The 11,667-nt window shown below is 42.7% G+C and overlaps 1 protein-coding gene across 2 annotated transcripts; it reads right to left on the reverse strand.

The window, feature by feature from the left end:
• Window positions 1-7,180: 7,180 nt before the first annotated feature.
• Window positions 7,181-10,975, reverse strand: LOC115174013 (uncharacterized). Of its 2 annotated transcripts, XM_029732607.1 has the most exons (4): window positions 9,864-10,975; window positions 9,268-9,327; window positions 8,016-8,118; window positions 7,181-7,634 (listed from the first exon to the last, which is right to left on the reverse strand). In XM_029732607.1, the coding sequence occupies exons 1-4, from the start codon at window positions 10,095-10,097 to the stop codon at window positions 7,276-7,278; spliced, it is 756 nt and encodes a 251-aa protein (XP_029588467.1). In that variant the 5' UTR covers window positions 10,098-10,975; the 3' UTR covers window positions 7,181-7,275. The 2 variants fall into 2 exon arrangements, with proteins under 2 accessions (XP_029588467.1, XP_029588477.1); XM_029732617.1 differs by lacking the exon at window positions 9,268-9,327 and having other exon boundaries at window positions 9,864-10,971.
• Window positions 10,976-11,667: the final 692 nt, after the last annotated feature.

Genomic DNA, 11,667 nt, shown 5'->3' on the forward strand with positions numbered 1-11,667 from the left:
GAACAGTGCTTGTTCATAGAAATAGACATGGTGTGTGCTTGCGCACAAGAGGGGCGCGGGATGTTCCCCAATGCTGGAAGAGGGGCCTGAGTGAAAGTTTTGGAACCCTTGGCTTAGATCACTCATTTTGCCCATTCTAACGTTCAATCGAACAGTAACTGAATGCCTCGATGCCTGTCTGCCTGTTTTATATAGCAGGCCATGTGACTCACTGTCTGTAGGAGCGAAACATTTTCGTGATAATAATAAATAAGACATCTTGGTTCCTGTTGCGTCATGCTGATAGCATAGTCAGGATTTGGCTTAAACAGCATGAGTCCATAGACCCATTCTGTCTGGTGTCAATGGTATAGGCTGATGGCGGTGGTGTACTGGTGTGGAGAATGTTTTTTCTGTCACACATTAGGTCCCTTGATACCAATTGAGCAACGTTTTATTGCCCAGAATAATTCAGGCTGTCCTGGAGGCAAAGGGGGTCCAACATGGTACAAGATGGGTGTACCTAATAAACTTATATACCTATATGTATACAAAACATTGACATAGACTGACCAGGTGAATTCAGGTGAAAGCTATGATATTGATGTCATTTGTTAAATCCACTTAAATCAGTGTAGATGAAGGGGAGGATACAGGTTAAAGGATTGTTAAACCTTGAGACAATTGAGACATGGATTTTGTATGTGTGCCATTCAGAGGGTGATTGGGCAAGACAAAAGATTTCAGTGCCTTTTAAGAGGGTATGGTAGTAGTAGATGCTAGGCACACTGGTTTGTGTAGAGAACTGCAACGCTGCTGGGTTTTTCACCCTCAACAGTTTCCCGTGTGTATCAAGAATGGTCAACCACCTAAAGCCCATCCAGCCAATTTTACACAACTGTGGGAAGCATTGGAGTCAAAATAGGCCAGAAATACTGTGGAACGCTTTCGACACCTTGTAGAGTCCAGGCCTCAACAAATTGAAACTGTTCTGAGGAAAAAAGGGGGTGTAACTCAATATTAGGAAGGTGTTCTTAATGTTTGGTATACTCAGTGTACAGTGAGGGAAAAAAGTATTTGATCCCCTGCTGATTTTGTACATTTGCCCACTGACAAAGAAATTATCAGTCTATTATTTTAACGGTAGGTTTATTTGAACAGTGAGAGACAGAATAACAACAAAAAAATCCAGAAAAAGCAATGTCAAGAATGTTATAAAATGATTTGCATTTTAATGAGGGAAATAAGTATTTGACCCCTCCGCAAAACATGACTTAGTACTTGGTGGCAAAACCCTTCTTGGCAATCACAGAGGTCAAACGTTTGTTGTAGTTGGCCACCAGGTTTGCACACATCTCAGGAGGGATTTTGTCCCACTCCTCTTTGCAGATCTTCTCCAAGTCATTAAGGTTTTGAGGCTGACGTTTGGCAACTCGAACCTTCAGCTCCCTCCACAGATTTTCTATGGGATTAAGGTCTGGAGACTGGCTAGGCCAGTCCAGGACCTTAATGTGTTTCTTCTTGAGCCACTCCTTTGTTGCCTTGGCCGTGTGTTTTGGGTCATTGTCATGCTGGAATGCCCTGGCTGAGGGAAGGAGGTTCTCACCCAAGATTTGACGGTAAATGGCCCCGTCCATCGTCCCTTTGATGCGGTGAAGTTGTTCTGTCCCCAAAGCATAAACACCCCCAAAGCATAATGTTTCCACCTCCATGTTTGACGGTGGAGATGGTGTTCTTGGGGTCATAGGCAGCATTCCTCCTCCTCCAAACACGGCGAGTTGAGTTGATGCCAAAGAGCTCCATTTTGGTCTCATCTGCCCACAGCACTTTCACCCAGTTGTCCTCTGAATCATTCAGATGTTCATTGGCAAACTTCAGACGGGCATGTATATGTGCTTTCTTGAGCAGGGGGACCTTGCGGGCGCTGCAGGATTTCAGTCCTTCACGGCGTAGTGTGTTACCAATTGTTTTCTTGGTGACTATGGTCCCAGCTGCCTTGAGATCATTGACAAGATCCTCCCGTGTAGTTCTGGGCTGATTCCTCACCGTTCCCATGATCATTGCAACTCCACGAGGTGAGATCTTGCATGGAGCCCCAGGCCGAGGGAGATTGACAGTTCTTTTGTGTTTCTTCCATTTGCGAATAATCGCACCAACTGTTGTCACCTTCTCACCAAGCTGCTTGGTGATGGTCTTGTAGCCCATTCCAGCCTTGTGTAGGTCTACAATCTTGTCCCTGACATCCTTGGAGAGCACTTTGGTCTTGGCCATGGTGGAGAGTTTGGAATCTGATTGATTGCTTCTGTGGACAGGTGTCTTTTATACAGGTAACAAGCTGAGATAAGGAGCACTCCCTTTAAGAGTGTGCTCCTAATCTCAGCTCGTAACCTGTATAAAAGACACCTGGGAGCCAGAAATCTTTCTGATTGAGAGGGGGTCAAATACTTATTTCCCTCATTAAAATGCAAATCAATTTATAACATTTTTGACATGCGTTTTTCTGGATTTTTTTGTTGTTGTTATTCTGTCTCTCACTGTTCAAATAAATCTACCATTAAAATTATAGGCTGATCATTTCTATGTCAGTGGGCAAACGTACAAAATCAGCAGGGGATCAAATACTTTTTCCCCCTCACTGTATAGTGTGTTATGGGTTAGATGTAATGATAGAGGAGTATCATTCCCAGAGACTGTATATTGTTACAGGAGATAGCTCATAGAAGAGGGAGAGCAGCTAACTGTACACAATATGGAGATTTAATTGAACATTACACATACCTGGATCATGGTGAGAGTAGAAGAGATAGTGGTGGCATTTCAGACACTATGGTAAACTTTCAGGACACCTGTGACTCAGAGTTTTGCTAGGTTGGATATTATTCCCAACTCATTATTTTTTCTCCAATTTCTAACAGCCGGCGAGTTGAGTTGATGGCAGAGGCGCTGTAGGGACAGTAACTGAAGGAGCAGTACTAGTAGCGTAGGATGCTATATTGATAGCATGGAATTGGACTACTGCGCAAATGAGGGGTATTGTGAGTCTATAGTCATGGGCCATGTTGGAAGTAGCAATGGTTACTGTAGTAGCATTGTTGGGATGTCAGTTTGACGACGACTCATGTCACATGGATTGGTTATTGGTAACTGGGGGACCAATGGGAGGACAGGGGATGCGGTTATTCAAATATCACAAATGATGTCAGGAAATGACCCATGTGTTGCAGTGTGTATATCCTCAGGTGAAAGCAGAGATATAACCAAGGGCACAGGCTGAATTCTGGAGATTGAGTGTACATCAAGAGACACCAGGTGAGGTTGTTGGAACAGCATTGGTTTCAGAGACTACTCCGTACAGTACCTGCAGCGGTTAAGATCGTCATGTCTCTCCTTGGGGAGGTCCAACTGCATAATGGGTGAGTGAAGACACCATGACAGAGGAAGCGGAGCGAGAGAGAGACTAGTCCACTGTAAGACATACAGATGGGTTGGGTCTGGGAACTACTATAAACATCATAGTTGGTTTGGGGTTTAGCTGCTTTATTGGTTAATGCATCATATGATAGAGGATAGAGGGGTAATTGGCATGTTAACAAAATGTTGAAGGCATTGATGTGAAAGCATATACAGTGCTGAGTTACATCAAGAGGATGGAACGTGGATTAGGGATAGGCACTTGCATATCAGGTGTCGTGCCTATCAGGTGAAATGAAGGAGATGGGGAACAAAGTGAAAATGACATGACTTGGGAACACCTCTCGGAACCTGGGGCCGAAAGGGGAAGACGGCATAAGCATGAGGAAGCTTTTTAGAGCTTTCATTTTTGTGGAACTCAGCAGGAAAGTATCCTGGAGGCATAGAGTCAGGGGAAGAGAGAGTGGGAATTGTCATGGTCTCAGACTTTGGTTGTCATGCATATATAATTATGCATAGCTTATCACATTGTTAATACTGTTATGTTTTATGTTTTTTTGTTGCTTTCCAAGTCTTGTGCTATCACTCTCTTAGGAACCAGAAGGGGGAAGTGGATAAACTAAAAGCTGCTCCATCTGCCATTGAACGAGACCGCAGATTCAGCTGGAATGGCATTTTATTGTGTGATCATAGTTCAGAGGCCATACGTCTCTGCATTTGTACACCTCGCGGTGACTGTTTGTTCATTTGTTTGTTTGTTTGTTTAGTTAATGTTTTATAATCATTTGTTCGTTTTTTTAATTCATGTTTTATTATCATTGTTTATACATTTATTAGTCATTTCCATGTTTATATGAATTGAACATTAGGATGCTATTGTTCAAGAGAAGGGACTGTTGGATTCGACATTTTGAACATTGAGATATTAAAGACATGATAGATCAGACACATAGTATATTAAGGAGTGAAAGAGACTGGGTCTCTGTAGAAAGACAGATAGCTGTGGAATGTGTTGGGTGGCAAGAGGAGAGCAACGTGTTGATGCAGGGGAGACAGATGGACATCTGTGGATTAGATGGAGGGGTTGAGGTCAGGAGGTGAGGACAGATTCTCATCTGGGAGTAATAAAGGTTTGGTATCCTGTTACCCTCTTTATTCTCTTCCTGTGAAAACATAAGATGTAACCATTGGAGAGAAGGAGGAGGGTCTTAAGTGGAATATATATATCTGAATGGGACAAATGTTGGGTTGTCTGAATACAGCTGTACAGAACCTTTGGGAATAATTAAACTTGGTTAAAGCTTCTCTAGTGTCCGTGAGTTATTTACTTTGAAAAATAAGAACCTAACAGCGGTATGACGGCTGCGTGGTCCCATGGTGTTTATACTTGCGTACTATTGTTTGTACAGATGAACGTGGTACCTTCAGGCGTTTGGAAATTACTCAAGCATGAACCAGACTTGTGGAGGTCTATAATTGTTTTTCTGAGGTCTTGACTGATTTCTTTTGATTTTCCCATGATGTCAAGCAAAAAGGCACTGAGTTTGAAGGTAGGCTTTGAAATACATCCACAGGTACACCTCCAATTGACTCAAATGATGTCAATTAGCCTATCAGAAGCTTCTAAAGCCATGACATCAATTTCTGGAATTTTCCAAGCTGTTTAAAGGCACAGTCAACTTTGTGTATGTTAACTTCTGACCCACTGGAATTGTGATACAGTGAATTATAGGTGAAATAATCTGTCTGTAAACAATTGGAAAAATGACTTGTGTCATGCACAAAGTAAATGTCCTAACAGACTTGCCAAAAGTACAGTTTGTTAACAAGAAATGTGTGGAGTGGTTGAAAAACAAGTTAATGACTCCAACTTAAGTATATTTAAACTTCAGACTTCAACTGTTCCCTGAAAGTTTGAAACTGTACAGTCGTGGCCAAAAGTTGAGAATGACACAAATATTATTTTTCAAAGTTTGCTGCCTCAGTTTGTATGATGGCAATTTGCATATACTCCAGAATGTTATGAAGAGTGATCAGATGAATTGCAATTAATTGCAAAGTCCCTCTTTGCCATGCAAATGAACTGAATCCCCCAAAAACATTTCCACTGTATTTCAGGCCTGCCACAAAAGGACCAGCTGACATCATGTCAGTGATTCTCTTGTTAACACAGGTGCGAGTGTTGACGAGGACAAGGCTGGAGATCACTCTGTCATGCTGATTGAGTTCGAATAACAGGCTGGAAGCTTCAAAAGGAGGGTGGTGCTTGGAATCATTGTTCTTCCTCTGTCAACCATGGTTACCTGCAAGGAAACACGTGCCGTCATCATTGCTTTGTACAAAAAGGGCTTCACAGGCAAGGATATTGCTGCCAGTAAGATTGCACCTAAATCATCCATTTATCGGATCATCAAGAACTTCAAGGAGAGCTGTTAAATTGTTGTGAGGAAGGCTTCAGGGCGCCCAAGAAAGTCCAGCAAGCGCCAGGACCGTCTCCTAAAGTTGATTCAGCTGCGGGATCGGGGCACCACCAGTAGAGCTTGCTCAGGAATGGCAGCAGGCAGGTGTGAGTGCATCTGCACGCACAGTGAGGCGAAGACTTTTGGAGGATGAACTGGTGTCAAAAAGGGCAGCAAAGAAGTCACTTCTCTCCAGGAAAAACATCAGGGACAGACTGATATTCTGCAAAAGGTACAGGGATTGGACTGCTGAGGACTGGGGTAAAGTCATTTTCTCTGATGAATCCACTGTCCACTGAGAAGACAAGGTGAGCGCTACCATCAGTCCTGTGTCATGCCAACAGTAAAGCATCCTGAGAACATTCATGTGTTGGGTTGCTTCTCAGCCAAGGGAGTGGGCTCACTCACAATTTTGCCTAAGAACACAGCCATGAATAAAGAATGGTACCAACACATCCTCCGAGAGCAACTTCTCCTAACCACCCAGGAAGAGTTTTGTGACGAACACTGCCTTTTCCAGAATGATGGAGCACCTTGCCATAAGGCAAAAGTGATAACTAAGTGGCTCTTGGAACAAAACATCGATATTTTGGGTCCATGTCCAGGAAACTCCCCAGACCTTAATCCTATTGAGAACTTGTGGTCAATCCTCAAGAGGCAGGTGGACAAACAAAAACCCACAAATTCTGACAAACTCCAAGCATCGATTATGCAAGAATGGGCTGCCATCAATCAGGATGTGGCCCAGAAGTTAATTGACAGCATGCCCGGGCAGATTGCAGAGGTCTTGAAAAAGAAGGGTCAACACTGCAAATATTGACTCTTTGCATCAACTTCATGTAATTGTCAATAAAAGCCTTTGACACTTATGAAATGCTTGTAATTATAGTTCAGTATTCCATAGTAACATCTGACAAAAATATCTAGACACTGAAGCAGCAAACTTTGTGGAAATGAATGTCAAACTCAAAACTTTTGGCCACAATTGTACTGTAGAGATGTACTTTTTCTTATGTATCTTGGCTTTGTGGTTTCATGTATTGCACTGTTTTAATGTCTTCTGTGAATAATTTATTATCAATATAGGCAAGACACTGTAAATGCAAACACTGACAGCCTTGCAAGAGAGAATATAAACTATTTCAAACTACTGTGTTTAAAATGGTCTGTGTGACGTATCTTGGAGTAAAACAAACGTATTAAACCACTTTAATACTTGCCCGTTCTGTTTTTTTTTTTTAAATACCTGTATTCTCCATGTATCATAGATTTCAGATGTTATTATATGTAACAGACAAACACACCTAATGGGATAAGAAATGAGAAACCACTTTCTTATTTGCATTTCCAATCAAAAATCCCAGAGATTGCTTTATTTTCACTTGAGAACAAAGACCATCATCCTTCCAACTATCCTCCCATCCCATCACTCATCTCCCTTCCTCCTCTCCACCGCCTTCACCCTTCCCTCCAGGATGCTCAGGCGGTCTTCCACGTGGATTGTCTTTTCTGATCCGTAGCTGGCAAGCCCCAGAAGGGCACACCCGAGCACCAGGCCTGCCAACCGGACAGCTGTGGTGTCTGAACCAGCCTTGGCATCGCTGACGATCAGGCCGAAGAGCCACAGCGCTGTGCCCGCCTTCAGCATCCAGAACACCCTCCTCACCACGCCCACCAATAGGCGCAGGACAATGGACAGCACCCAGTAGCCAATCAGAGCCAGCAGAGCCCATTGACCTACCGAGGCCACGCCTTCTGGTGTGAAGTGAGGGAACGGCAGCTGGACTGAGAGATGGAGGGAGAGAGAGGACGCGTGTTTAAATATCGCCAGGGGTAATTCAATTATTTTGTCACTATCTTTACTCTTGAACTTGAGTGAATTTGAAGAGCAATCTCTTTGAAAACCAATAGCCTGTGTGCTGTTTAGATCCTATTAGAGAGATCAAATCAAAGACAAGTGGAAGAATTCAAACCCACACTTCCCAGTTCCCATATTACAGAGAGGGAGTGTGAGTTCTTCTCAGATACAGGTTTGACGGACAAAAAGTGAGCATTTAATGTGTGCAAGTGAGAGCAATACATGATGATTTTAGCTCTCTAAACCCAAAGTAGATGTGATGTTGAAAGGATGAACCTACACACATGCACACACACTCGGTCACCCACCATCAACTCCTGTGACCCTGAGGATCTCTGTGACGTAAACCGCGATGACATTCAGGCCGCTGGCAGCTCCTTCAGCCAGAAACCGGATCAACATCTCAAAGAACTAAGAGGGCGGGGGAGAGAAAGGGTGAGAAGAATTTTGACATGACTTACAGTACAGCTTACATATTTGTACTGTAAGGGGAGAATTAAAACTGTTACTCTGGTGAAAAAAATATTCTAGTCCTATTCTAGAGTAGAGGGACATACGTTCACTTTAAAGTGGCCCACGAAGTCAGCTCATTTCCCCCTGCCTGTAACCTATAGCTTACGTTATGTACAGTAAAATGTATTTCTTACCATGATCCTGTAGTGAGTGATAGAGCAGCACAACTGACAGTGCGACAAGTAATACCAATTAGATTGACCCCAGCTGTTGCTACAAGGCCAGCTGTCAATCAGTATAAACAGGTGGCGTCTGCAGGTGTGGGTCACCGATTCAATCGTCCCACTCAACGCTGACCTAGATCTTTTTATGAGTGGTAGGCATGTTTGATTCCTACAATACAGGTTGGCTTTGATCATACCTAGGCATGCCGGTAGTTTATTTAGTTAAACACAATGGCCAGTCGGTCACCATACAAGTGCAATCCACTTGTATTGAGCGAAATTATTGGGTCCCTATGCACAAATGGCTTTCCCAGCTGGCATTATGGCGGTAATGTTGATGATGTAACACGTGTGTGTGGTGTGTGAGATCGAAGCTGTCCTGTTATATAAAAAAAAAAAGACTTGACAGCTAGACCGATAACTTCCCCCATTCTGCCATACTGGAGCAGCCCCTCCTAAACCTCTCCAACCCCCCCACAGACGGCTTAGCTGAGGTCAAGGGTAGTCATAGTAGGACAGCCTGACTCCTCTGCACCTGTTGCTACCCTACACAAGCAGCACTGTTTAGTGTGTCAGAGCAGGCCAGAGACAACTGTCCATCTCTGTCACCTTGTAATGTGTCCGCATGTAACTTTTAAAAAGGCAATCTGAAAATCTAAAACATGGCTATGAATGTAGGCTATACACAGTTACACAAACACATAAACCATACCCACAATTGGCATAAAATGTAAGAGTGATGTAGTCATTTGCCTATCTGTATAACACACATGCTGTATGAAGTGATTGACATGTGCCCTGCAAACAGAGCTATAAGGAGCTTTGTTTTGGGCCTATTGTCAGAGCAGAGGTTAGTTAGATGAGGAGCCTGGTGGTTTCTTACCATGGCCATGGTATAGACGTTCTCTTGACCAAGTACTGACTCTAGATATAACAGCACACTCTGGGGCAGGGTGCACAGAGTGGTGGCAGCAGGGGAGAGGGTGCATGGATATAAGCATACATGAAATTAGGGCAGAGTAGAGGGGGGGTGATTAGAGGAGAGATTATCGGGTAGTGGGGCAAGGGAAGAGAGGGAGATATGGGTCAGAGAAGAAAAGGAGATGGGGGAGGGGAGGTGACGAAGCAAGGGATACAGTAAGATTTGAGAAAGACAATTTTAGTTGACAGAAAACCATAATTAAGCAATGCTTTTAAATTGAGCAAATGTCACCCTTAGAAGGAAGATAGTTGGAATACATAAATTAAGTATAGTTAATTGATTAAAGAATAGAATAACACAGGAAACAGGGGTGTAATCATTAGTCCAAACGAGAGTTTTTATTCCACAAATTCAGGTAGGTCCCTCCCCGTTTCGTACCGTTACGAAAAGAAACGGCGTAATAGATACGCCCCAGGATTAAGTGCTGGTTAGATTTAATCAAATAGTCTACTATTAGGTAGCGTACATTTTATGGCTTATTTTCCAATCCTCCTTACCTCAACAGTCGATTCGATTACATTGGTTCCCACCACGGACTCCACGTATTTGTGGACATCTTTGCAGGTCCCCGTGACCAGGGACCGGAGGCTGACTGATGCCTGGGCCGCTTGAGGGCTATCCTCCGAAGGCATGGCCTGCACGACGCATCGCGCTGCCAAGCCAAGCATCAAAACAAGCGTGGATAATAAAACTGGTATTGGGGATGAATCAGCACGGTTGTAGGAAGTCATGTTGGGAAATCAAAATGTAGGCTCATTCAGGTGATAAATAGAATAGGCGATTATATAAAAACGGTTTCTTGAGGATCAGCGCCTTGATCTATAGAGCCCAGATCGATGTATGTGCAAATGTTTCAAACGGCGTATTAAAAAGCAGGTTTAAAAATGGCTTCTGTTGACAGTCAGTCATTCAAGCAAAGCGACCGAGCTGTAGCTTGTTAGACCTATTATTGGCTTGCTCTGCAGGGGTAATAAAATATGGAAACACTAGCCTTGCAAACTTCTTGAGAAAACATAATTAGCTGGGCCCTATACTCTAGTAGGCTACTCATTGGTTGTATGATCAAACACGCAAATTATTAAAATCACTTAATATCAGCTCAACGTGTTTTTTAAATTCTAAACTTTGGCAACGTTACCACAAACCAGGGCACCGTTCTAGGACATTTAATATTAACACAATGCCTATATTTGGTATTGAACTGGTTAAGAATAGAATGACGTTAATTTCTGAAAATGAATCCTTTCCCTGGTGGATACAGTATATTTTAACGTTAAGGTTATCGATTTACTTTACAAGTTTCTTTTTAGGTTTGCGCTAAAAAGCTACGTTTTTGCAGGCGCGTTGACGTTGTGTAGAACATGCGCGGGCCCTCAATTTTTCGTCTTCGGCTTCAGTATTCCACACGGATGTTGCTATATATATATATATTCCTTTGTTCCAGGGTTTGCATCAAGTTCAACACCACGATCGACTGTCTTGCATAAAAGCTTGTTTTTATAGGTATACTACGCCGTAGTTGCTGCTGCCCTATAGGCGCACCTTGCCGTCAAGCGACGCTGGCTTCTGGTTTAGTACAATGCGACAGTTCTTCCTTCAAACCGGTCTGGGAGACAAGACCGGTTTGGTGCCTTCAGAAAGTATTCACACCCCTAGATTTTTCCCACATTTTGTTGTTACAGCCCGAATTTAAAATGGATTACAATTTGATTTAGTGTCAACCCATAATGTCAAATTGGAATAATGCTTTTCGAAATTTTTACAAATTAATAAAAAATAAGCTTATATATCTTGAGTCAAATTTATTAAACTCTATGACAAGCCTTATACTCTGTTCAGGTGTAGAAATGTGGTTAACAAATCACAAGTTGCATGGACTTATTTTGTATACAAATAAGTGGTTAACATTATTTTTTTAAACCCCATCTCTTACAATTATCTGTAAGGTCCCTCAATCTTGCAATGAATTTCAAGCACAGATTCAACCACAAAGACCAGGGAGGTTTTTCAATGCCTCAAATGGCACCGATTGGTAGACGTGTACAAATAAAAAAGCATACGCTGAATATCCCTTTAAGTATGGTGGTTATTAATTAGGCTTTGGATGGTGTATCAATTCAACCAGTCTACAAAGGTACAGGCGTCCTTCCTAACTCAGTTGCCGGAGAGGAAGGAAACTGCTCAGGGATTTCACCATGAGGCTAATCTCTCGTGGACAGATTCACATGTAAATGGCAAGTGAAGTGACAACTTTGCAAGAATTTTACTTCTGGGTAACTGAGATTACCATGAGGCTAATTA

This window comes from Salmo trutta, chromosome 3 (genome assembly GCF_901001165.1).
Source record: "Salmo trutta chromosome 3, fSalTru1.1, whole genome shotgun sequence".
Lineage (NCBI taxonomy): Eukaryota > Metazoa > Chordata > Actinopteri > Salmoniformes > Salmonidae > Salmo > Salmo trutta.